The sequence below is a fragment of the Dermacentor variabilis genome, chromosome 7 (genome assembly GCF_050947875.1).
Source record: "Dermacentor variabilis isolate Ectoservices chromosome 7, ASM5094787v1, whole genome shotgun sequence".
Taxonomy (NCBI): domain Eukaryota; kingdom Metazoa; phylum Arthropoda; class Arachnida; order Ixodida; family Ixodidae; genus Dermacentor; species Dermacentor variabilis.
This window is the reverse complement of record NC_134574.1, coordinates 135,913,048-135,938,743: the sequence shown is the minus strand read 5'-3', so window position 1 is coordinate 135,938,743 and position 25,696 is coordinate 135,913,048. Positions and strand designations below refer to the sequence as shown.

Here is a 25,696-nt window from a genome sequence, read left to right as displayed (position 1 = left end):
TTAGTATTTAGACGAAGTTGACCGCCAACACGCAAGTGCGGCAATATAAAAGCGACTTGGCACTTTATGCATGCTATGCAGCGAATGTCTAACGTTGAGTGTACTTGCAACCGTAAGTGACCGCGAAAAGAAATCAGCCCAAGTATTCTTAGGGTAATTTAAACTGAGGCATTATGCGATGTATACGTGCAGCGAGCTCAAACGGGGCACGCAAGACGAGAGAGAAGGCCAATTTCTCTGTTGCTTAGCGTGCCCGTTTGAGCTACACATCACTTCAGCTCGCAGCCTCCTTGGAACGGAAGGAACTTAGGTACTATTGACCAAGAAAATCTAGCAGTCTATCAATGACTTAAGCGTTTAGTGTGTATCGCTCACTTATGGTGTGCGCCCGAAGGACATCGCTCTTCAAATTGCAGCTTTAATGTTTCACGCAATTTTCTCACGAAGAGGCAAGGGGCTGCTATGCATGTAGTTCAATAGACAGTGCGCGAACTTCTAACTATACACGATTTATAGACAATACCGTTTTCGCCGCATCGCTCCATGACAGGGACGAAAACAGCGAACTGCATGGGGAGTAAGTGTTGTCATTGGTCCTCCCGTTGCTCTCTTTCCGACCAGGGACTAAACATTTACTCTCCGAAATTTGCACACGGCACGCACATTGATACATTTAGTCTTTTGAGAGACGAAAGCGCCCTTTTTAGGACTAACGGCGCAGTTACTCCCGTTTTCCCCGGGATTTTTCTTAGAGTGTATGCGATTAAGCGAGAAAGATTGCTAAATAAGCATGACTCCTCAATCAGTTCCTTTTTCTCGAGACTGATGGAATAATCACGAACCTTCGAGGTCCAGAAATGGTGTTAAGTTCACTCGTTCCTTTTCGATTTTGCTATGACAAATGAAATGCATGGAAACGTCCAAATGCCGCTTCTGTTCGTAAAGTCAAATAGTAGGACTTACTCGTGCAAGTAGCGACACACCTTTCACACGATAGGAACTTGTTTGAGCCTCGATCACAGACGTGGCGCCTGTACCGACGGCAAGTCGCTGAAGCAGGATCAAAATACCAGAAATACGAATGGGTGTTGCATAGTCCACGCCTAGGCTTAGGGCTGCAGACCCGTCTCCGCTCCGATGATGCTGCGATTTCAAAATATGTTCACAACATTAGTAAAATATCGGGCATTTACATAAAATTTCTTATACATCGGAACGTATGGCGCCGTTAATGGGTAACGCGTGTCATCAGCGTGTCAGTTCATTACTCATGGGAAAACCTGAGCGCTCCCACTTCCCACACTACGAACAAAAGAAAATAAAGGACACCTTAAAGTACAGGCGCGTCATTAACTTTCTTGTGCTAGAATAAAGATTTCCTGTTTGCCATAAACATGCTCAAACGATTACTACCAGCTTTTGTACAGGCAGACTGCCGTTGCTGTGAACAAAAAGCTCTACCCTTAGTGTAATTCCTGCCCTTCTAGCGCCAAGGAAATGCAAAGTTGACGCTGCGTAGGAGAGAGAAGGGCATCACATCATGTGGATCGCCTATGACGTTATAACGATGCAATCAGTGCAATACCACTTTGTACAGCTCGCACAAGTTGTACTGCGAACAACATGCTGGATCGTTTTCTAGCATAATATTTTAAACTTGATTGATCGGTCTCAAAGCTGGCAGTTATCAGGCGTGCGATAGGTGATACGCCGAAAGTAAAACACACAGAGGCGCACTGAAAGGGATTGCAGCAAATATCTGATACCCTTTGCACGCGAACTGCTAGGTCATTATGTGGTTTAGCTCACGGGTTCGTGAGCCCACACAACAGAAACCACAACGCCAACGACGCTGCATGGACGAGTGCCGAAATAACAAAAAGCACTGAGTATATATTCGTAATCGCTCATCCGAATCTCGCAGAACAATGTGGTTCCCTGCTAGAGATTTAAGGACTCCTCATCCGCCAAAGGTAAACTCTGCTCCTGCTTGGAGCTTCTCCCGGATAGCCGCGACTGAGGCCGCTGTTACTGAAAACGCTGCTGCGAAAGATGTTACCCCCATTTGCCAGTTTATTGAGGAAATATAGTCCCCTTGATACTTATTACCTTCTGCCAGCCGCGACAGAGTTTCGAACATTGATCCCCACGATTATACGCGAAAATCCAGATAAACGCACTTTTCGATCTTCCGGCACTACCAGCTCTACTTATGTCACCGGCTTGTTGGACACCATTAAAGGTGAGCTCCTGTTTAACCGGCTTGCTACCTGTTCCGACAATATCTGTGTTCGTATTTTGACGACATATGCAGGTGTTGTCGCTATGCCTCCAGCGATAACAATATATGTGCCTGCATCAGGCGGTTCCACCTGTCTTCGCATTTTCTACAAGACTGTGCTCAACTACAAACCTCGCCATAACTGAAGTCGTTCGGTCTAGTTGATCAGATCTTACTCTGGATGCCTGTGCGTGCTCCTGAATCGTCGTAATTTCGTCCCGCGTTTAGACAGGTGAGATCCTGTCATTGATGAAACTTCTCCGACCTATCGCCCCGTATCACCTATTCATACTTTCCCCAGTCATCCTGCCAGTGCGGTATACTTTGTACACCGGAACAAAGCAGTAGCGACGAGCGCTCGATGAATCTACGTGTGGTAAACGTGTTCTACGAATAAACATGTTTCCCCACACAAGACGGTGACATGGCGCAGGTGAGACGACGCTTCGTTGACAGGCATCAATGACCGCGGAGGAAGATGGGAACACCTGGAATAATTGCTACTTTGAAGTCGTGCCTACGAACGAATGCTGTAAGGCGGAAGTTCGAGGCTGTGTAACGGTATTCCATTTTAATTAAAGCGAAAATGAAAACCTACGTGTTACCTGTACATCTGGACATAAACGCATCCCTGGAGGGTAACGCGAAAACAAGACCTATGAAAATGTGGAATGGTATTGTTGCCTACAAGACAGCAACTCTCAGTGCGGTTAAAAAATACGCACTTTCGAAGTACTCACGTAGGCACACTGACTGGCACTCCTTTTCTGACCGGAACTGGTTCTCATTTCCGTCGCAACCACCATAGACGAACACTCTGCACTTTGAAATTTTCGGATCAAAATACCAAGTAGGGATGTATGCTCGGCAGTTACCACTTTCTGGTCGCATAAAACACCTGGCTGGTCGTGTTTCTGAGTTAGCTGAAAAGAATAAAAAAAAAGTGTCGGTGAGTAGATGTATGAGAGAGCGCGAGCTGCCTGGTGTGAAATTCGTTGCAGTTTATCCAGTATTGTTGCACGTAGCTTACGTGCAACACAGAGTTATATTGCATTGGGGCTTGACAGAAAATGACATAAGCGCAGTACTATAGAAAAGACAGAAATTGCAAGAAATGAGAAATGAAGCATCAGAAGACGGCGAATACGCCAAACAGTGTTAGAAGAACCGGGGATGATTTAATTTGCAATCTTAGAGCGGTTGGTCCGACCTGTTAGCTGCGTACGCCACCAGATTTCTTGAATTTGTCGAGTGTGTATTGTTGGTGCATTCGTTCCAGCACCTGACCTTGATGGATAAGCAGCCGAGGAACAGTGCATGGACAGCTGGGAGGCTGAGGCTTGTAAGTCTTCGTTTAGTCACTTTCCACTTTCCCGATATTTTTTTCATTCTCAGACTGAGATTTCTCAACACTAACCTAATAAACATGCTGGAAACATGTGTTGGTTACATTGTTTAAACGAGTTAATAATAGTTCAAGTGAACAGATTTTTTCACAGAAGTGTGGGCTAATGAGCGCCGGCAATAGGGGACTATAGCACAGGGGCAGCCGCAAACAGTGCGCATTTTCAGTGCGAGCTTGCTCATTTTGCTATCATGTTCTTTTTTGTTGATCTGCTCATTCGTTCTCGAAAAATTGACTAGGAGCAAGCGCTTACATTATCGAGGAAGCCAGAATGGGGGGGGGGGATTATTGAAGCTATATGCTTATTCATTACGTTTTTAATATTCATTTGCTTGAAAGATAAGTAAGCACCGTGCGCGAACGCACATGAGTGAATTAGGTGATTTTTCTTCAAAATTTTTATGACGATGACTTACGTTGAAATGCAATAACAAATATTTCTACACGCCTTTTGGCATCTGGTATTCAATAAAAACCACTTGAATAACATTGCTCTGCGTAGGTGCCTGTGTGCATGCTTTCTTAGGTTGCTGCTCTGATTCTTTATACAGATCCGTTGTTATCAATTTCACTGACAATCCGAAATGCTCGTAAAATAAGGAAACCAACGCAGCTCGGCCCTTTCGAGAAACCTTGTCGAGAATAGGTTGCAATGCTATTGGTAGTTGCGCTAGATAGGTCAATTTTATTATAGAGAAACCTACCCTTCAAACTGAATCACATAAAGGTTGTTAAGGGCCCCAAAAAACTGAGTCGTTTTATTTATTTCGATAATATTCGATAATAATATCCGGCACGAAGAAGTGCAGGAGAAAAAAAACGAATTGTATAGATCTACGGAGCACGAAGTTTTATTTGCTCATCAATACATAAGCTCTTATTATTTCAATACGCAGTAGTCACCTATAGCTTCTGTAGAAAACCCATCTGTGTATCCGACCGTGCTGTCATCACTTGAGCCTGGACGAACACTGGTCTCGTGCTAAGCTGATGGTTTCGGTGGTCTAGTACCAGCGACAATATGATATTCGCTGTTGCAATAAAGCTTTACAAACTTTCTGTGGTTTGTTTTCGGCATCAGCGCATTAAATGTAGACTGCATATCTTTGGAAATCTTGGTTGGAGTACAATTCGCACAGAAAATGAGAATTGGCGTTCTGTGGCAATACTGACGGGATACAGCAAAACTTATGATTATCACAGTGTCTTCCTCATTACCTCGTTTCTATTGAGCACCGGGATGAGCTGACAAAAGCAAATCGTATTGATATAAAACAAGAGGCATGGTAGGAGTGCCAACGTGCCCCGTTGAATTTGATTACCGATAGTTGAACGACAGCAGATTGTTGAGGGAAAACCCGTGTTCTTATGTTACCAAGGCGTCCGCAGAAAAATGGTTCACTTAGAAGAAAACCATTGGGTAATTTTCGACCTGTCAAAATAAGAATGCTTTCACACTTTTTGCTGCACGATAGGCACACATGCTGAAATTACTCAGGTACGGACAGGGTAAGCAAGAACATACCTGAAGCCAAAACCACGTAGATGGGGAAAATAAAACAGGAGCACAAAGACGTCATTGGTGATATCGGGTTGAATATGCCAAATTAGCGAACGCTTGGTTTGCGCACAGCGATGAAAGATATCATGGCGCAAAATATAGGGCAGCTTCTTCTTTGATACGCTGACATAGACGTCGCACCGTTTTACCTGCTTACCTGCTGAACACAAATTCTGTAGCAGCAGATTTATTTTGCTTACAGTTTATTGAATCGCACAGAACCACAGCTGCTGTGAGGATCAAGATTGTTTCTTTGTAGCTGTCCTTGTTGCACGTCTGCAATTCTCTATCTGCTCAAGGTCATTTTTTTTCTGTGCAAGTCAAGCGGCAAGTGATTGTGTTCATTGTAAGAACTTCCCTGCCCATGTTGACTATAGGATGTTTCTTAACTTACTGGCACGGGAAAAGAAATTCAGAGATTATATATAGCAGTGAAGAGTGCTACACAATGTAGTGGCGGTCCTACTTGTGAGCAATAGATTTCTGTGTTGTTTGGGAAGCCGAACCAGAGGCACGCAAATTTCTAGTGCGAAGTTGAGCAGGTTTCGATGCTGTAGGATTTTAGCGCGAATTCGCTCAGGATAAATGTGAACGTGAGAAGGAAATTTCGTGCAGAGGATGCGTACCATTCTCTGCGACCTCAGTTGATAAGGCCCCTATACTTGGGCCACACCCAAAAGGGCAAACTAAGGAATGAACGTTATGCAGTACTACTTGACACATCTAAGCGACCCATATGCTTGGGGCGGAGCCTAACGCAGAGCCACACTCCTCGTTGCGAGGTTTGGGAATTGCGCGAGATACTTTCGATAAATCGGTAGGTATAGCTCAGCCGCCTAAAACAGTGATACCTAAACTAGACAAATAAAAGAAAGTCTACAGATCCAAACAACTTCATGTGACCTGAGAAGCGAAGCTTTTGTGAAGCGGCCAATAAACGTCTTGCAACAAATAATATTCTGCACAGCGCTTAGTGGCGTAGCGATTACTTGCATGCCAGTGGAGAAAGTAAGAACCGGAGAGCCCTACCGCGTGAGCCACTTGACTAAAGAACATGTTTTCTCCGGGATCGGCACCCGTCGGGATCGGCACCCGTAGCTATGCCACTGTATCCACGGTGGGAAAGCCTACAGGTGCGGGATTCTCCTTCAGTTTGTGCAAAATTAAAGTACATTTTACTCAGCGAAATATTAATCAAGGAAATTGGACACACCACGAAAACTTGAAAAGTCAGTAGATAAAGGTTGCTGTATTAAAGGAGGTGTGCTCTCGACCACACTTGTTTCCAGCAATGGGAACATTTAGGTGTCCCTTGTTTTATCAATTCATAATTCAGTAGAAAACAAGGCCAGCAGCCAGGTTACATGTAAGCGTGGTAAAGATGACATTGTGGCCCTTCGTGTTGAATGTTCGGCAAGAAATTAGTCCCCAGGCACTGTGACAAATGCCCGGAAGGGTCCGCAAAGAAAGATTCAAGTCAAAATGCTTAGAGTTGCGCAAATATAAACTTTCTAAATACATATTCAATACATAGTCGGCGCCGAATTTGTGAGTGGAACGTTCAATATTTAAATGTGCAACATTATATTACAGCGAAGCTGTATACCTCTACTATCCAAGTAAATTTTCGTGTCGTTGTGGTAGTCAAACAACTCTCCATACGGGGGCGGATGCCCACGTATGGGGCATTGGCCCACAGATAGTGCCCAAAGGTAATGCCCAAAGATAGTGCAATGCCGAGCCGACCCTTGGTGCAGCTGAAGCAGGCATTCAGCACTACCCACACGGGCGCCGATCCCGAATACATTGCTATGCCGGGCTGACCCGCGGCGGATGTGTACAAGGTGTTAAGCACTCCCCATACGGTGGCTGATCCGGAAGCTAGAGCGATACCGACCCGACCCGCGGTGGAGGTGAAGCAGGTGTTAAGCACTCCCCATACGTGGGCCGTATCCGAAGTCACTGCAAAACCGACCCTACCCACGGCGGAGGTGAAGCAGGCGTTAAGCAATCCGCATACGAGAACAGATCCCGAAGATAGCACGATACCTATCCGACCCGCGGCAGAGGTGAAGCAGGCGTTAATCAATCACCATACGTTGGCCGATAACGAAGTTACAGTCATGCCGGGCCGACCAGCGTCGTAGGTTAAGCAGGCGTTCTTGCTCCTCATACGTGGGCCGTATCCGAAGTTAGTGCAAAACCGGCCCTACCCACGGCGGAGGTGAAGCAGACGTTAAGCAATCCGCATACGTTGGCCGATCCCGAAGATAGGGCGATACTGACTCGACCTGCGGTGGACGTGATGCAGGTGTTAAACACTCTCCATACGTGAGGCGATCGCGAAGATAGTGTTCCGAAGATCCAGAACACATTAATAAAGGGAAAATCAGACATCCACCCGTTCGTAGCAATTGCTACAAGGGAAACACATACGGGTTCCTCGAAAGAAAAGCCTCACAGTTGAAGAAAAATTCGTCCTGGTGCGGGACTCGAACGCGGGGCCACCGCGTTTGCGGGCAGCCGCTCTACCATCTGAGCTAACCAGACGGCTAGCAGATGGTAGGGCGAGGTCGAATTTGTCGACAACACGAAGTAAAGGCAAGGGTTTGACGCAATAATTCTGAGGAAATCCGCAAGGTGGAGAGGAGTAATTAATAAAGGGAAAATCAGACATCCACCCGTTCGTAGCAATCCGTTCGTGCGAACGGGTGGATGTCTGATTTTCCCTTTAATAATTACTTCTCTCCACCTTGCGGGTTTCCGCAGAACTATTACGTCAAAATTCCGAAGACATTTTCCAATGTCGCGAAAAAGCGGCAGTACGTATCTGCCCGCTCTTCCACTGCACAAACTTCGGATAATGTCGGGGGCTTGAATCTTTCAAAGTGATAAGACAATGTTGTATTTTTTTGTGTAGGGCATTAAGTAAAGCTCAAGATGAGTTTTGAGGCACTGATGAACCATCAGTAAATATATTTTCCATGTTCAAGAATTCCGCCTCGATCTAACCTCTACATTGTGGAACAACAGCGCAGAAAACAAGACTACGCGACAACAAAATCGTGAGTGCTTCTCTTAGTCCTGTTGTCCGCGCTGTATGTTTTATTGTGTGAATGTTTAACCAATTATCTGAAATTACCACTCTCGTTCTTGATAGTATCTCATGCTGTTCCTCGAATAGGTGCTCGGGGCTGAGCTCCTTATCATTTATATCAGCGAAGTTTAATGTAGAGATCACATCAACCACGAAGGGCAATGTGGTTGCATCATGTGTGTTGCTTGCGTGGAGGTTGCAAGCTCAATTACGCCAACCGCGAGGCGAAATCTTCAATTCATTTTTGTGGCTGCGATACGACTCAAAAAGTCTTGCTTACTTGACGCGTATGTGAAGTATGTGCCAGCAGAAACACCAGCAGTCATTCATGACAAAATGTAACCTTATGTTACCTGCTTCAAGAGAACGGTTTCTTGGTCTCCGTCCTCTAAAAGATGGAGGTCGCAGTGGCGCGTTAGGTGCGGAAAAGCCTCATGGCTGGTGCCATCGCGATCTGAGGTGAATCGTTACTCAAGCCACTTATGGTCATCGCGAGTTCTTTTAGTGAAACAACATGCCTCAGAGCCCATCTGATGGTGAAGCTCAGCGTTATTGCGATTAGCCAGGAAGCAATACAGCGACACGCCCTATTTCCAATGCAGATACGCGTCACGCATGAGGCGTGTGTGCAGTAAGCCGGGCTCCTCTGTCGACGCGTTGCGTCATTAAGCGGCATTGCCGTAAAGTCGACTTGCGGCGGTTGAGGGAATATACATCCTGTCAACATTGTCCGATTATATGTGACTCGGGCTCGATTCCGCCCAACACAGGATAAATATTGAATTCGTTTTTGGCCATTGAAGAGCAGTACATACTCAGTTGCAGATAATTGCCAAAGTTGGCATCAAAGAGGTTCATTAAATGAAGCACATGCGACGTGGGACATGCCCAGTGACCCAAATGGGCGTCGAAGAGGTTCATTGAAGAGCGGTACATAAAGAGTGGTAAACATTCAGTGACCTAAGTTTAAGCCAAGCAGAGAGAGAGAGAGAGAGAGAGAGAGAGAGAGAGAGAAAACAAGGGTAGGAAAGGCAGGGAGGTCAACCAGAACAGCAGCCGGTTTGCTACCCTACACTCGGGGTGGGGGATAGGAGTATAGAAAGAGGAAGAAAGGGAGAGAGTAAGTACTGAGTACGTGTGGGAGGGACACCATACACAATGACACTATAAACGGTCTGTTAAGCCCGTGCACTTCAGGTACCACACTAGTGCACGAATCGCTTTTCGAGCCAGTGACGGGTGGGGCCACGGTCCGTGTATCTTTGACTCGGTGAACGGTCTCGAGTCCAGTCTGCGTAAAGTTGCCCGCAGAGAGAGGCGTTGGACATCGTAGCGAGGGCAGGTACACAATAGGTGCTCGATGGTCTCCTCGCACCCACAGGAGTCGCACACCGGGCTCTCGGCCATTCCCATACGGTAGGAGTATGCGTTCGTGAACGCCACTCCCAGCCGCAAGCGACACAACAAGGTTGCTTCGCCGCGGGAAAGGCTAGATGGCAGTTGTAGCCGTAGCGTGGGGTCCAGTTTACGTAATCTGCAATTGAAGCCACTTGAAATCCAGAGATTTTGTGACTTCTTGCGCGCAAGTAGGCGAAGTTCTCTGGCAGCGTCCGACCTCGCCAAAGGTGTTGGACGCGTCTTGGTATCTTCGTGGGCACTACGGGCAGCCTTGTCAGCTAGGTTGTGGCCGACGATGCCACATTGAGCCGGAATCCACTGAAATATAATGTTGTGTCCTCTTTCCAGAGCATGGTGGTGCAGTTCCCTGATTTCAGATGTCATTTGCTCGTAAGTTCTGTGACGTAATGCGGACTTGATGCTGTGAAGGGCTGCCTTAGAGTTACAAAATGCGACCCATTTCTCTCTTGGCTCTTCGGTGATGTACATCATAGCGGCATGGAGAGCTGAAAGTTCTGACAATGTAGATGTAGTCGTGTGCGATAATTTGAATTTATCTGTAACGTCTTGGCTGGAACGACGAATGCGGCAGTTCAGCTGGTAGATGAGGTCGAACCATCGGTATATACATGTATGCGGTCATGATACGTCTGATGCAGTAATAGGAGAGTAAGTTGCTTCAGAGCCGGCGATGGATGATCGAACTTTTTTGTAATTCCAGGAATAGCAAAGATCACTTGAGGCTGTCGCAGGCACCTCAGGGGAGAGGAAGGCTTCGCCGCCGGTGTAAAAGATGCCGGTATGTACTCTTGATGAGCGCTAATCACTCGTGAAAAGGTCGCTTGAGGTCTCTCGGCTGTTAGGGAGGCCAAATGATGGTCGGGGATCCTTGACAGATGGCGAATGTGCGCTCTGAGAGAGTCGACAGCTACATGTGTCTGGATTGTATGGTCTCCTGCGATGGCGCTTGTTGCTGCTGTTGAGGTGCACCAAGGCAGCCCTAAACACGTGCGTAGGGCTTGACCTTGTATGCTCTCCAAGGCACGAAAGTTCGTCTTGCATGCATTTGAAACACTGGTAGGCTGTAACATAGGAGTCCGAGAAACAAAACCCTGTACAGCTGCAACATAGAATGGACTGGTGTACCCCAGTTTTTCCCGCATCGAAATTTCAATACCTGAGCAATGGCGACTAGCTTCTTCAGATAGATGCAGTGAGGGCTCCACGAGAGGTTGCGGTCAATGATGACGCCCAGAAAGCGATGCATCTTAACACAGAATACAGCTTGACCATTGATGGTAACATAATACGAAGACATTTGTTTCCACGTAAAACCAAGTAATGCGCACTTTTCAGTAGACACACTGAGGCCTTGTTCTCGGAGATAAGAAGCCGTCATGGTTACCGCCCGCTGAAGCCTGGCTCTTAGCTGAGGGCGAGTCACCGCAGAGGCCCAGATGCAAATGTCGTCGGCATATATTGAGACGTACTGTCTGCGGCAGGCAATCCGCTAGTCCTACCAGGACGAGGTTGAACAAAATAGGGCTCAACACTCCACCCTGCGGCACATCACGGCAGATGTAATGGTCTGAAGTTGGGCCGTCTTCGGTCTGTAAGGAAAAACGCCTCTCAGTCAAATAGTCCCGAATTCATTGATACATCCGACCACCAGCTCCAACAGCCTCAAGTGAGTTTAGTATGGCGTCATGGGCGACGTTGTCGTATGCTCCTTTTATATCCAGAAAAAGTGCCGCAGATAGGCGCTTGAGGCTTTTTTGATTTTGTACCCATGTGACGATGTCAATGACGTTGTCGATGGACGTGCGACCTCGACGGAAGCCTGTCATGACGTCCGGATAGATGTTGAATCGTTCTAGGTACCATTCCAATCGAGCAAGAATCATTCTTTCCATCACTTTGCCGACGCAGCTCGAAAGCGCAATCGGACGATATGATGAGATCTCAAGCGGAGACTTTCCAGGTTTCAGAATGGTGATCAAGCGGCGCGATTTTCATTGTTTAGGAACGGCGCCGTTCTGCCAAGACTCATTGTAGTAGTTGAGCAGCTCATCACGTGCGTCATGTCCAATGTGGCATCGGGCAGCATACGTGTTGCCATCAGGTCCTGGTGACGAAGAACGGCTGCAGGTTGCCAACGCAGCATCGAGCTCTTCGAGTGAAAATAGCGCGTTCATTACTGGTACACGTGCCTCAGGGATGTCATGCAATGCTGCGTCAGTAATGATGGCCACGGACCCAGCAACCCGTGCACAGAACTCTTCAGCCACTTGAAGTTCCGAGCGAAGTTGGTAGAGGGCCAGAGCAGCGAAGGGCTTCCTTTGATGCGGAGATGAGCGAAGACCCCTAACCATTCTCCATATGTGCAAGAGCCATTTTCGGGGATCAAGCGACTGACAGAATGTTTTCCATCGCTTATCTTCCAATTTATCCATGCGACGCTGGACTTTATTTTGTATGCGTCGTGAAGCCCTCAGATCCAAGACGGACTTCGGGCGCCGATACCTCCTCTCCGCCTGTCGGCGTGCTGCACGCAGCCTCTCCAGTTCCATGTCCAAGTCTGTTCGCCTTGTTGACCTTGTAAGCGAGCAGATGGATGTTTTCAATGCCTCTGCGATTGCTTCTTCGATAGTGTGTGAGAGGCCTTCCCGACATGTGTCATCCATATCCTTCTTAAATTTTGACCAATCAACTGTACGCAAGACAGTAGAGGAGTGTTGCTCAACTCCTCTAATATTTAAGTATGTTGGAATATGGTCGCTTCCATATGTTTCTATGTCTGTAAACCATTGGACGCTCGAGGCAAAGCGCCGTGACACCAAAGTTAAGTCCAAGCAGCTACTGTAGGTCGTGCCTCGCAGAAATGTAGGGCTGCCGTCATTCACACAGCACAAATCATGGTCGGCAGCAAAGGAGGCAAGGCTCCAGCCTTTGGAGTCAATTTTAGTGCTTCCCTATAGCTGGTGATGCGCGTTGAAGTCACCTGTGATAACCCAGGGGTCATGGTTCATTATTAATATTTTTTTAAGTCGTTCGCCCTCAAAGTGACCCGCTGGGGATATGTAGGCTTCAAATAGTGTAAATGACACATTCTTCTTTTGGACATTTAGGCAGACATATTGGTTGTCATCATGAGGCTCTATCGCGTTAGCGACATATGTTAAGTCCGTGCGGATGTAGATGATCACTTTCGTGCTCGTACTGCATGTGGACGAGACGAAAGATTCATAGCCGGAAAGTCTGAGTGGAGTTGATGTATTTGGTTCGCAAATGACCAGTATCGGGAAGCGATTTGTGAAAATGAATTGGCGAAAGTCTGATATACGGGTCCTTGGACCCATGGCATTCCGTTGAAAGATCGACGCACTTTTAAGTTCAGTTCGAAAGGGGACTATTGGTCGAGCCATGATGCTTAAACGATGCTAGCAAGCACTGGATTTAGTGCATCCAGTATTTGCAGAGCGCTTCGAGCTGCTGGTGTTTGGAGCTTGTTGAGTATAATGCGCATTGTATTAATTAGCCATTGCAGCATGTCAGCCACCTGCCCGTCTTGGTCGCACAAATCACCGACAGTAGACGTCAGGGGTTGTCCAGCGAAAGTTTGCTCTGATTCTGTTGGTGAATGTTGTCGTTTCGGTAGAGCCGGCCAAGATTCGGCAGATGTGGTCTTCTCAATGGACTTGCTCTTCGCGGTCCTTTCCACATTGTCTGGCCTGGGCGGTGGAGGAGGATGTGGTGTTGTAGGAAGTGGCATGCGCCTTCCTTTAGGAGCCTTCCTTGAGGAGCGCCGGCGACGTGAACGTCGCTTCCTGATTTTTCGGTGGCTTCGCGATGAGATGAATGATCTCTCGCAATCTCTTTCAAGATGGCCTTTTCCTTCTTAACTTGTGGGCATTTCTTCGATGAAGCTTCATGTGATCCTCCGCAGTTTGAACCCTTCACTACAGTCGCGCCACATTTATCTGCAGCGTGGGGCTCTCCGCAGCGGGGGCATGCTGCCTGATTTTCGCAGACGCTGCTCACGTGTCCCAGTTTCATGCATTTGCGGCACTGAAGAGGTTTCGCAATGAAATGCCGCACTGCATGTCTGAAGTGTCCCACCTTAACATGCAAGGGTATATATTTACCCTTGAATGCTATTTTCACGCAGCGTGAACTGCCTAGCCGCTTAACATCAACGATGACCTCATCATTGGCTTGCTTGATAAGAATCGGCAAGTCGTTATTAAGGATGGCGACGGCTACGTCGTAGATAACGCCGGTGGCTACGTCAGATCCCAGAGGGATGTAAGAGCGCACCTGAATGCCATCGAGGTCCGTTACGCTGCGTAGAGTGGTCAAAGCAGCCGCATGCTGGACATCAACCGCCAGATTTTTTCGGGTGTTCACTCGAATGTCCGATATTTCATTTGGCACCAGGGCTTCCAGTGACATCGACACAGATTGCCTGTTAAGTAGCTTCATGTTGACGTTGGGCAGCAGGGGCACAAATATGATGGTATTGGCGTTCGGCCTCAGCGGCTGTCTAACTGTTTGCGTGCTTGACGATGAGGACGTCCTGGTGTTCCTTCTCTTCGCTCTGCGGCTCTGCACAAGCTGGAAGTCGTCATCGGAAGTGTCCTCACTGCTGAGAGAGTAGACATGGGTGTCCTCGCTGTCGGTGTCGCTCTGCTGACCGATTCGCTTCCTGGAGGCGGCCGCCGCTGACGCCGCCGGCAGACGTGCGGGGTCCTCAACTTCCATTACGACTGAGCAGAGAGCGAGGACCAGCGGATGAACTTAGGTTTTCACAGAAATAAACCGGAGCTAGAAAGAACAGCGCTGTATCAAAAGACACTTCCTCGTCGTCGCCAAGGAGGTTCACTGAAGAACCGAATATAGTGAGTAGCGCATGCTCAGTGATACAAGTAGGCATCAAAGAAGATTACCGAACAGTGGCATGTGTCCGAGGCACATACTCAGTGTTCCAAGTTGGCGTCAGAAAGGTTCTTTGAAGAGCGTCAAACACCTATGTGCGACATACCCAGTGACCCAAATTGGTCTGGCGGGTGGGGCCGTGTAACGTGTCAACCTACTTCATTGTGATTTCATTACAATTTTCACACATGAAATTTATGTAGGTGCCAGCGCGAGCAATGGGCGTTGACCCGCAGCTTTGTTTGAACAGCCCAGCAAGCACGCTCCTAATTTACAGTACCTTACCTTTATCTTCTTTGAAAGTGAATACCACTGCTTACCTCTAATGGTTTTTCTTATCTAATTGGTAGAGGGGTAAGAGGCGAGGAGTGCGAAGGAGTGGGGAAAGTTTCCATGATTCCGGGGTAGAATAACTAAATTGTGTAACCGGGTGAAAATGGCGGTGCCGGTGTCTGCGAGTCAAAAGTCGTCATGCCGTGCAACGGGTAGGTTAGAAATGCGACTACAACGATTCCTGTGTGAAAAAGAGTTGACATAGCGTTGTCGTATACATGGCAAAAAGGGCTTTGAAAAGGTTATACATCGCCGAAAAAGTTATGACACGCAGGAACGTGAATTTTCCCCGGAATCTCGGAGTATCCAGTGCCATAGAGATCTTGTGGGTAGCCATATTTTATTCTTTCTTGAACGGTAAATTCTCGGACTATCCCCCCCCCCCCACACAAAAATATGCTGATTCGTTCCGCATATGTTTAGCGTGTACACGTATTTCGGCGTGCTGAGCTTTGTGGCGCCGCGTGACAGATAGGCGAAGTGGGCGCAGCCTGAAACGTTTTGAGCAGTAGCGGTGCGCTTATGATGAAACACTTGTGGAATCGTATATTTTTTGTCTTTTGTTAGGCCTAATCATGCAATATCAGTGGGTACATGTGATGTCGGATGGGGAGCTTTGGACGTTTTGTTGAGATTGCGTGACAGACAGGTGAAGCTGCAGTGGCGGGAAATATTTCTCTTACGATAGTTGAGGGCTAGTGGCAGAAACAAAAACAAATGGGAACGGTTTTTTGTTAGAAAATTCTTGGTTGCAAGCCCCGTTCTCTCCGTGCTGCAGCCCAACGTTCCAGCAATTTGTCTATGTGCTACCCCGTGACCCAGTTTGGTATAAGAACGGTTGGAGACATGGGTACACAAACAGATAGGCAGATAGATCAACAGGCAGCCAGCCAGCTGCCGAAATGTGCGTGAAGGATCGTAAAGATGGTATTCTCATCAAAAATCAATTCATTAAAAATGAAATCAGTCCCAATTGATTCCACGAATGCTTCATGAAGCCAAGTAAAAAAAAATTAAATTATGTGGTTTTACGTGCCAAAACCACGATATAATTGTGATGCACGCCGTAGTGAGCAACTCCGGATTAATTTTGACCACCTGAGGTCCTTTAACGTACACATAATGTGCGGTACTCGGGCGTTCTTGCATTTCACCTGCGTCGGAATACGGCTGCCGCGGCCGGGCTTCGGTGCCGCTCCCTAGGTGTTTAGTGCATGAATGCCTGAACGAACGAGTGTTCATCATGCTTGAATTCATGTTCTTTGAATGAATGCATAGAGCTGTTCGGCAGGCTTGCGCCACACGTTTGTATTGCGTCATGTGGTAAATACTGGTTCTTTCCCATATATTGTAGTCGCAGTTCATTGCACATGCTGTTAGCGCTTACCTGTAAGCGAAAGCTGGTGTGTTTAGTGGCTGCGTTTGCAATAACCGTACTGGTTATTGCTCGTTATATAGCTCGTTATTGCTTGTACGTTATAGCTCGTTTGTAGGATGAGAATACAAGACAATCTGATATTTGAATGCATTCAAGGGTTCATTTTCAAGCTCCATCAAAGCGTTCGCAATACGCGCGACACTGTCCTTGTGACGGATTCAGAATATTATCTGAATGTAGCTGCTTATTCTGGTCCACCTGGCCCGGGTTCCGCCTCCATAATCGAGCGGCAGACCTTTCGGAAGTCCATATCTAAGGAGAGTATAAAGAATGAAATATGAGCAATCAAAGAGTGACGCAATAAGCGGAAAGCATGGAGTTATTCTAAAGACTAGGAGTAAACGCTGGAAATAACTAGGGTTTTCATACGTTGCGTTAAAATTACAGTTGCAAAATCCTATTATTAATGGGGTATTTGTATCATTGAGAGTGTGAGGAGTTCAGCAGGCACATGTCGATATACAAAAGAATGGCTATGTATTGATGTCATTATCAGCGACCGTTCCTCAGTTCCTACTGAACGTCTAAGTGATAAAACGAGAAACATTGTGAAAGAAGCAGAAGTCCTCAATCAGCTTCTTTGTCTCGATATTCATGTGAGAATCACGAACCATTGAGGTCCAGAAGTGGTTCTAAGTTTTCTTATTCCTGGATGATTTTGCTATGACAAATTAAGTGTAGGGAAAACGACGAAATGGCGTTTGTGTTCGTAAAGTCAAATACGAGGACTTACTAGTGCAAGTCGCCATACACTTGTCACACGATGGGTACTTGTTTGCGCCTCGTTCACAGAGGCCGCGCTTATACCTATGGCAAGTGGCTGAGCCAGACTCAAAATACCAGAAATTCGATGGGATGTTGCATGGTCCAGGTTTAGGCTTAGGGCTGCAGACACGTTTTTGCGGCGATGATGCTGAAATTTTAAAATATTTTAATAGCATTAGTAAAAGATCACGCATCTAAACAAAACTGCTTACACATATGAACGCATGGCGATGTTAGTGCGTAACGCGTTTAATCAGCGTGCCGGTTTATTACTCGTGGGAATGCCTGAGCACTACCACTCCACGTGCTACCAATATAATCAAATATTACCGTAACACGCAGTCGTGCCATTATTTTTCTTGTGCTCAAAAAATATGTCCTGCTTGCCATTAAACCGGCTAAAACGATTACTACAAGCTGTTGTACAGGCAGACTACGCTTGCTGTGAAGAAAAAGTTCTGTATTTATTTGTACTTCCTGCCCTTCCAGCGCCAAGCACATCCAAGGTTGACGGTGCGTAGGAGAAAGAAGGGCATGCTATCATGTGATTTGCTTTTAATTTTAAAATTATGAAATCGCTGCAATCTGCCTTTTGTGCACCTCGGACAAGTTGTACTACGAACAACATGCGGAATGTTTCTCTGGCATAATAATTTAAATCTGATGGATGCGTCCCAAAGCTGGCAGATATCAGGCGTGTGAGAGATGATACGTCGTCAGTAAAGCACACAGATGTGCATGAAAAAGAATTGCAGCACACATCTGATACGCTTTGCACAAGAACTGACAGAACAGTATGTTATTTTAGCTCAGGGGACAGTTGGATCACAAAGGGCTTTAGCTTTATTTTGGAGAAGCAGCGTGACACAACACAACCCGCAACTGGAGCGATGCTGCATGGAGGAGTGCCGAAACGACAAACAGCACTCTGTATATATTCGTAATTGTCAATCAGAATCTTTTAGAACAACGAGGATCCTTGCTAGAGATACAAGGACTTCTCATCCGCCAAAAGTTCACTCTGCTGCCACCTGGAGTTTCTCCCAGATAGCCGCGACTGAGGCCGTTGCTACTAAGAACGTTGCTGCGAAAGATGCCCCTATTTGCCAGTTTGTTCACGAAATATAGTCTCTTTGATATTTATTGCTTTCGGACAGCCGCGACCGACATGCGAACAATCCTCCCAGCCATTATACGCGATGAAGATTGAGATAAACGCTCTTTACGATCTTCCGACGCTACTAGCTCTCCTTTTGTGACCGGCTTGCTTGACACCTTCTTATTTTTTTAAATACTGCAGGGTTTGTAGGGGCCCTTGCGGGAGAGGCAGAAGTACAAAACACAACAAAAACAAACCAAAGACATGCAACCACACGTAACAAGCAAAACAAAAATAACAAAGGGGTAATACAATGACATGATTGTAGGAAAACAAATAAATGATAATTTCAGAAATACTGCAGCAAAATAAGATAAAAAAGAACCAAACAACGGCATCTTTCAAATGTCCCATATTCAACTGTCGACTTGTTCAATGCTTTCAGTGTTAGAAGCGATATCGGAAAGTTATTCCCTGCGCTTATTGTGAGAGGAAACAAGGAATATTTAAAGGAGTTGGCCCTGGCAAAATACGCAGTTAATGATTCGGCATGCCGACACCTCGTCAATCACTACGTTAAAGGTGACCTCCTGTTTCACAGCCTTGCTACCTGTTTTGACAACCTCTATGTTTATATCTTGAAGGCACATGCAGGAGTTGTCGCAATGCCTCCAGCGATAACAATGTCTGTGCCCGCACCAGCCGATCCCATCTCTTTGTCATCACTTTCAACACAAGACCGTCCACAACTACAAGCCTTTCTAACATTCAAGTCGCTCTGTCTAGTAGATGACATGTTACTCTGAATTGTCATATTTTCTTCCCTCATTTAGATGGTGAGGTAATGTCATTGAGGGAACCTCTGCGACCTATCGCCACTTATCGGCTCTTCATGCCTCCCCCAATCATCCTGCCCGCGTAGTACAACTTGTGCACCGGAAGAAAGCAATAGCAATGGGGTCGGTGGGTGGTCGATGGGTGTACGTGTGTTAGATGTGTTCTGTTAATAAACACGTGCCACCACACAAGCCGGTGGCATGGCGATAACATGACGGCGACACTTCATTGGCAGACATCAGAGGCCAGTAGGAAAACAGGAACGCCTCGAAATATTGCTGCTTTGCAGTCGCCGCTGCGCTGTGTAACGGTATTTTCTTTTAATGACAGCGAAAATAATACATGCATGTCACCTGTGCATCTGTATATAAACACATGGTAAGAAGGTAAGGCGAATACAAGAAGTATGACAACGTTCAATGGTTGTGTTGCCGACGAGACAACAAATCTTTTGCGGCGAGAAAACAGGCACTTCAGAAGTACTCACGTAGGCAAAACGACAGGCACTTTCTTTCTGAAGTGAACTGGTTGTCATTTCCACCGCAACCACCATAGATGAACATTCTACAACGTGAAAAGTTCTTATCAAAATACCAAGTAGGCTGGTATGCTCGGCAGTTGCCAGTTTCCGGTTCCTTCAAACACCTCTCTGGCGTTGTTTCCGAGTAAGCTGAAAAATAAGAGTGTCGTTTAGAATATATATGAGAGAGCGGGAGCCGTCTTGTGTAAAATATGTTATAGTTTACCCAGTATCCTTCCATGTAGCTCACATGCGACACCGTGTTATATTGTCATTGGCGTTCGAGAAAAACGGCATACACAAATCACTACAGAAAAGCGAGAAGTGGCAAGAAATGGAAAATGAAGTGTACGAAGAGAGTGAATACGCCGCACAGCAATAGCAGAACCAAGGATGATTTATTTTGTAATCTTACAAGGATTGGTTCGACCTGTTAACAGTGTACGCCACCAGATTTCTGGAATGTGTCGAGTGTTCATTGTTCGTGCATTCGTACGAGCATCATGCCCTGATGAAATAAATACGCCCAGGAACAGTACATGAACAGCTGTCGAGGCCCAGGGCTGTAAGCATTCGTTTAGTCTTTCTTTTCTTTCTTTCTTTATTGGTTTATCCCATATACATGTGATGGAAGGCGAAGGGAAAAGCCATTCAAGGATGGCTTGAGGGAGTCCTTCGCCCCCACGCTGGCAAAGACAACAGCAGAGGCACACACGTCCTGTTCACATGGTCGTCACTTCCTTCCACTTCCTTAATACTTCTTTTTTTGTCATACATAGATCTGTCACCGCTAAGCTAAGAAAGATGTTGTTAACACGTCTTGATTACTTTGTTTAAACGAGCTAGTAATTGTGCAAACGAATAGTTTTGTCTCACAGACCAGTGAGCCAGTGAGCGCCGTTAATAGGGGACTATAACATGGTGGTAAGTGCAAACACTGAATTTGCATTGCGAGCTTCCTCATTTAGCTATGATGTTCTCGTTTGATTTGCTAACCTTTCAATTTCGTGAAATTGATTTGGAGCAAGCGCTGTACTATTGCGGAAGCCGTAACATACATATTCATTGCATTTATGTTTATTCTCTACGTTTCTAATCATGTTTCGCTTTAAAAATGGGTAAGCACAACAAGCGAGTCTATTTCAAGAGATTCATTGGGAAGGCTTACAATAAAATTTATTAATAAAGCTTTCCACAAGCCTTTCGGCATCTGGCATTCAATAAAAACCACTCGGCTCACATTGAACTGTACGGCTGCCTCTGTACGTGTCCTTACAGGCTTTTGTTACTTTGATCCTTCATATAGATTTTTCTTCCTCAGTTTCACTAACAATCTCACATCCTGGTAGAATAAATAAACTAACCCAGCTCGGCATTTCCGTTTCAGCTGCTAGAAAATCCACTGCAAGGCAATTGGGACTTGAGCTAGATAGGTCGATTTTAATCTACGCAAACCTAACCTTTATATGAACTCACATAGAGCTTGGTAAGATCACCAAAGAGTAGAGTCGTTTCATTTATTTCGATAAGCATATTTGGCATGAAGGAGAGTAGAAGAAAAGGGGATATTTTTTGTGTAAGAAGCACGAAATGTTATTTGCTTATCAATATATATAAACTCTTTTATTTAAATGAGCAGTAGTCATTTTAGACTCTGGCAAAACCCAACATTACCATGCTGAGACCTCCGAGCCCGGAGAAATGCTAATCTCGCGCTATGCTGATTGTTGTAGGGTTAATGCACAAAAGGCGACTTTTTGTGCTTTATTTTCTGTATCAGCTTATTATGTGTAGACTGCATGTCTTTGGAAATCTTGGTTGGATTACCATTTGTACAAAAAGTGAAGTTCGCCTTTCTCTGGCAACACTGACCGGGAACAAGAAAGTATAAGATTATCACAATGTCTTTTTAAATAGCTCGTTTCAATTAAGCAAGGAGATGAGCTGAGAAAAGCAAATGTAATTAAGATAGAGAAGAAGCGGTATGGTAGGGGTGCCTTCCTGCCATCTTCAATTTGATTACCAATAGTTGAAAGACAGGAGATTGTGGATAGAAATTCCCTGTGTCTTCATGTTAGCAAGGCGTTTCGCAGAAATATTGCTCTCTCAGAAAAACCATTTTCTGATTCTCGACCTATTCAAACAAAAAAGCTGTTCCACCTTTTACTGTACGACAGGCAGACATGCTGAAATTTCTCCCATGCAGACAGGGGAAACAAGAACGTACCTGGACCAAGAACCACGTTGATGGTGAAAATAAAACAGCAGCATAAGAACCTCATTGCTGATGTCGGGTTGAACGTGCCAACTTAGCGAACGCTTGGTTTGCGCAGAGTGAGAGAAGATATGTTGGCGCAATATATAGGGCGACGTTTTGCTTAACAGATGGTGAAAGTAAAACACACAAACAAAAAAAAACCTGACATTGTCGTCGTCCAGTTTACCATCGTTTGCCTCTAGCACACGTGTTCTGTAGCAGCAGTCTTTCTGTAGCTTACAGTTTGCTGAATTGAACAGAACCGCAACTGCTGCAATGACAAATTGTCCTATCTTGGTAGCTTTTCTTGTTGCTGGTCTATAATGCTCTATTGGTTCAAGGCTATTTTTTCTGTACTAGTCAAGCTGACTGTGATTGTGTTCTTTCTAAGATCATCCCTGCCCATGCTAACAATAGCACGCATATTGACCTTCATGCACCCGAACAGAACTTCAGGGATTTTATATAGCAATGAAAGTACTACACAGCGTACTGGCGGTCTTCGTGAGCTATAGATTTCTGTGCTTCGGGAAACCAGAACACAGGCGCGCAAATTTCTAGTGCGAAACTTTTTTAGTGAAGCAGAGCAGGATTTGATGCGGCGATAGTAGGCTTTTAGCGAGAACGCGTTTAGAATAAAGGTGAGGGTGAGCAGGGAGTTTTTTGGAGACCATTATCTGCCACCACTGTGGATAGGGCCCCTCTACTTGGGCTACGCCCGAAAGAGTAAGCTCAGTGTTGCGCATTATGCAGTACTGCTTGACACATCATAAGTGACCCATATGTTTGGGGATGAGGTTAACGCACAGCCACGCTCCTCGCTACGAGTTTTGCGAAGCGCGCGAAATACATGCTTTAAATTGTTAGGCGTAGCTCAGCCGCCGAAAACATGCAGTAACACTTGAACTAGACAATAAAACAAGATCTACAGATCCAACCCACTTCATGGAAAATGAGGAGCGAAGCTTTTGTGAAGCGGTCAATGAACGCCATGCAACCAATAACATTGTGCACAGCGCTTGGTCCCGTAGCGATTACTTGCCTGCCAGTGGAGAAAGCAACAACTGGAGAGCCCTGCCACGTGAGCCACTTGACCAAACAATATGCTTCCTCCGGGATTGGAACACGTCGCAATGACACTGTGTCGACGGTGGGAAAGCCTGCTAGAGCCGGCTGCTCCTGCAGATAATGCCCCTGTAAAGTACATATTACTCAGCGAAATAATAAGTAAGGAGATGCGACACACCGCAATACCTTGAAAAGTTGGCAGGGAACGGTTGCTGCATTCAAGCAGTTGCGCTCTCGATGACACTTGTTTCCAGCAATGGCAACATTTAGGTGTCTCTTGTTTTATCAATTCGTAATATAGTAGAAAACAAGGCCAGCAGCCAAGCCATATGTAACCGTAGTAAAGATGCCAATGTGGTCCTTCGTGTTTAATATTAGGCAAGACATAAGCCATCAGCCATTGCAGTAAATGTCCGGAAGGGTCCGCAAGGAAAGCTTCCTTTAAAATTGCTTAGAGGTGCGCAAGTATCATCTTTTTAAGTACATATTGAATAAATACTCGGGGCCCAATATACGAATGGAATAGTCAATAGACAAACGTGCAACAATATATTACAACGAAGCTGTATACCTCTACCGTCCAAAGAAATATTCGTGGCGCTGTGGTAAACAAAAACTCCGCAAACGTGTGCCCATCCCGATGATAGTGCAATACCGGCACCACCTGCGGCAGAGGTGAAGCAGACGTTAAGCACTCCTCATACGTGGGCCGATACCAAAGATAGTGCAATGCCGGGTCGACCCGCGGCGGAAGTGAAATAGGCGTTAAGAACTCCCCATATGATGGCCGAACCCGAAGATAGCACGACGCCGGGCCAACCCGCGGCGGAGATTAAGCAGGCATTAAGCACTCCCCAAGCGTCTGTCGATCCCGAAGATAGTGCATTGCCGCGCCGACCCGCTTCGGAGGTGCGGTTCACAATTAAGGGGCCACATACACAGCTTCGCTGGTCATCCGTCTTCACAGATTGGAAGGGCACTGATGTTTTTTTTGCAGGTGGAACATTTATTTATGTATAATTACCTGCCGGTGCCTGTAGTGTATTGAATTGTACATTGCTGACGTCAAACTTACGTCACCGCGGAAGCAAACATTGGGCTGTACGAGCAGCGTCCTTTTAGCAGCCCAATAAAACGCCGTCGTCGCTCATAGCAGGTAACTTTCATTTAATTTGAATGGGAATAGCACTGCCTAACTTGATAGTTCTTTTTTCTTATTTAAAGTGAGGCGATGAGCACGAAGATGTGGAGAGCGTGTGGTAGGGAACGAGCCAGTGCCATGAAAGTAGGTATCCAGCAGGGGATAATTGAGCCGTCGTCTCCTATTGGTCCACTTCCTCTTACTTAGCATGCGATAGGTGGTTCAAAATTGCGCTGACCTGGAGCATCGAGTAGAAAATTGCGCTAAAATGAGTCTTCAGCGAGGAAGAGTTAGAAGATCGATGTCGCATACATTTCGAAAGGCTTATACAACCTCTTAGTACCTCGCAACATTTTATTATGCCAGCAAATCTCTTCTCGCCTTTAGCTGCTAGTAGCCAGTGCCTAAGAGACAGGCATGCAGTAATCTTCAACAGTCGCTGGCTATTGCGAAAAATTTCCAGTTTTGTTCCGCATAGTGATGAATCTTTAGTGCGTATACGTTACTTTGCTGTAATGAGTTTTCGCAAATTAGGGAGGTCGCGTGACAGAAACACGAAGTGGGTAATGCTTGAAATCGCTATAACCAAAATGATAGCGCTCATTCAGAAAAATGCGTAGAATCGAATTTGTTGGATTTGTACCATTTATTCATTTGCGGGTAAGACGGCAACCTTCAACGACGTTTCTGGCGCAATACTGCGCGAAGCTTTTCATTCAAGAGCTTTACTATAACAGACCGAACAAACGTTCGAAGCAATGATTCTCTACACCGACTTTGCGCGTAGCGAAACTCTTTTGGACGTTAGCGAAAATAAGCCAGGTGTTCGGAATTTCAAACAATGTGCATACAGTTGTTGCTCGGAGAAAACTTTGTCCAGCATCAGGCGCCTCTGAGAACAAGTGTTGTACCTGTACTTGGGTTTGTATCCATCTGTTTCAGCATTGTCTACTTACATTCTGTAGAGAAATGTCAGCACTGCCAGTAGCAATTTTTTTTGCTAACGCAAGTATAAGGGCTCTGGTGCAAGCTTACCATATTGAACGCGAGTGGAACAGGAGGAAATTAGTGCTTGCTTCTGGTAGTTCTAGCTTCACACTAGAACTGGCTGCATTTACTAGATTGTGCTTTCAGCGGTCACTGCGATATTTGTTTTACGCTAGAAATTGCAACCCACTGGTCAGGCAGTATATGAGGTGATTCATGACGCTCCCTTTAGACTTTCTGGAAGACGCGGCTGCTGAGTTTGGTTTATTTTGTTTAGGTTTACATATTCCGTAATTTCGATCATCAAATTTCAGAAAAGGTTGCATGTGCAGTGCGTTACAGGCAGTTGACAAAACTTTCAGTGGATTACCTTCAGTTAGCATTGTTAGTAAAGGAGTGAGGCCGGTGGGTGAGGACTGTGTCAATCGCGACTATGGCGAGAAGGAAAACGGTCAGTGCTGTGACACTAGTTCGTCTTGGGACTCAATGGCGGGTAATTACCATAGAATTTTTGTCTTTTGGAAACGACGATTTGGTCCTACCTAACACCAGGTGCATGACGTTTAGTATATAG

At 46.0% G+C, this 25,696-nt stretch overlaps 1 protein-coding gene across 1 annotated transcript in view; it reads right to left on the bottom strand.

Moving 5' to 3' along the window:
• Positions 1-22,037, bottom strand: part of LOC142588861 (actinia tenebrosa protease inhibitors-like) — a 63,755-nt gene extending 41,718 nt beyond the window's left edge. The window contains exons 1-5 of the mRNA XM_075700681.1: positions 21,897-22,037; positions 19,637-19,819; positions 17,182-17,361; positions 3,022-3,204; positions 964-1,143 (exon numbers count right to left, since the gene is read on the bottom strand). Of these exons, the coding sequence (XP_075556796.1) occupies positions 964-1,143; positions 3,022-3,204; positions 17,182-17,361; positions 19,637-19,819; positions 21,897-21,951 (781 nt within the window). The 5' untranslated portion in view covers positions 21,952-22,037. The remainder of the gene's footprint in view (positions 1-963; positions 1,144-3,021; positions 3,205-17,181; positions 17,362-19,636; positions 19,820-21,896) is intronic.
• Positions 22,038-25,696: the final 3,659 nt, after the last annotated feature.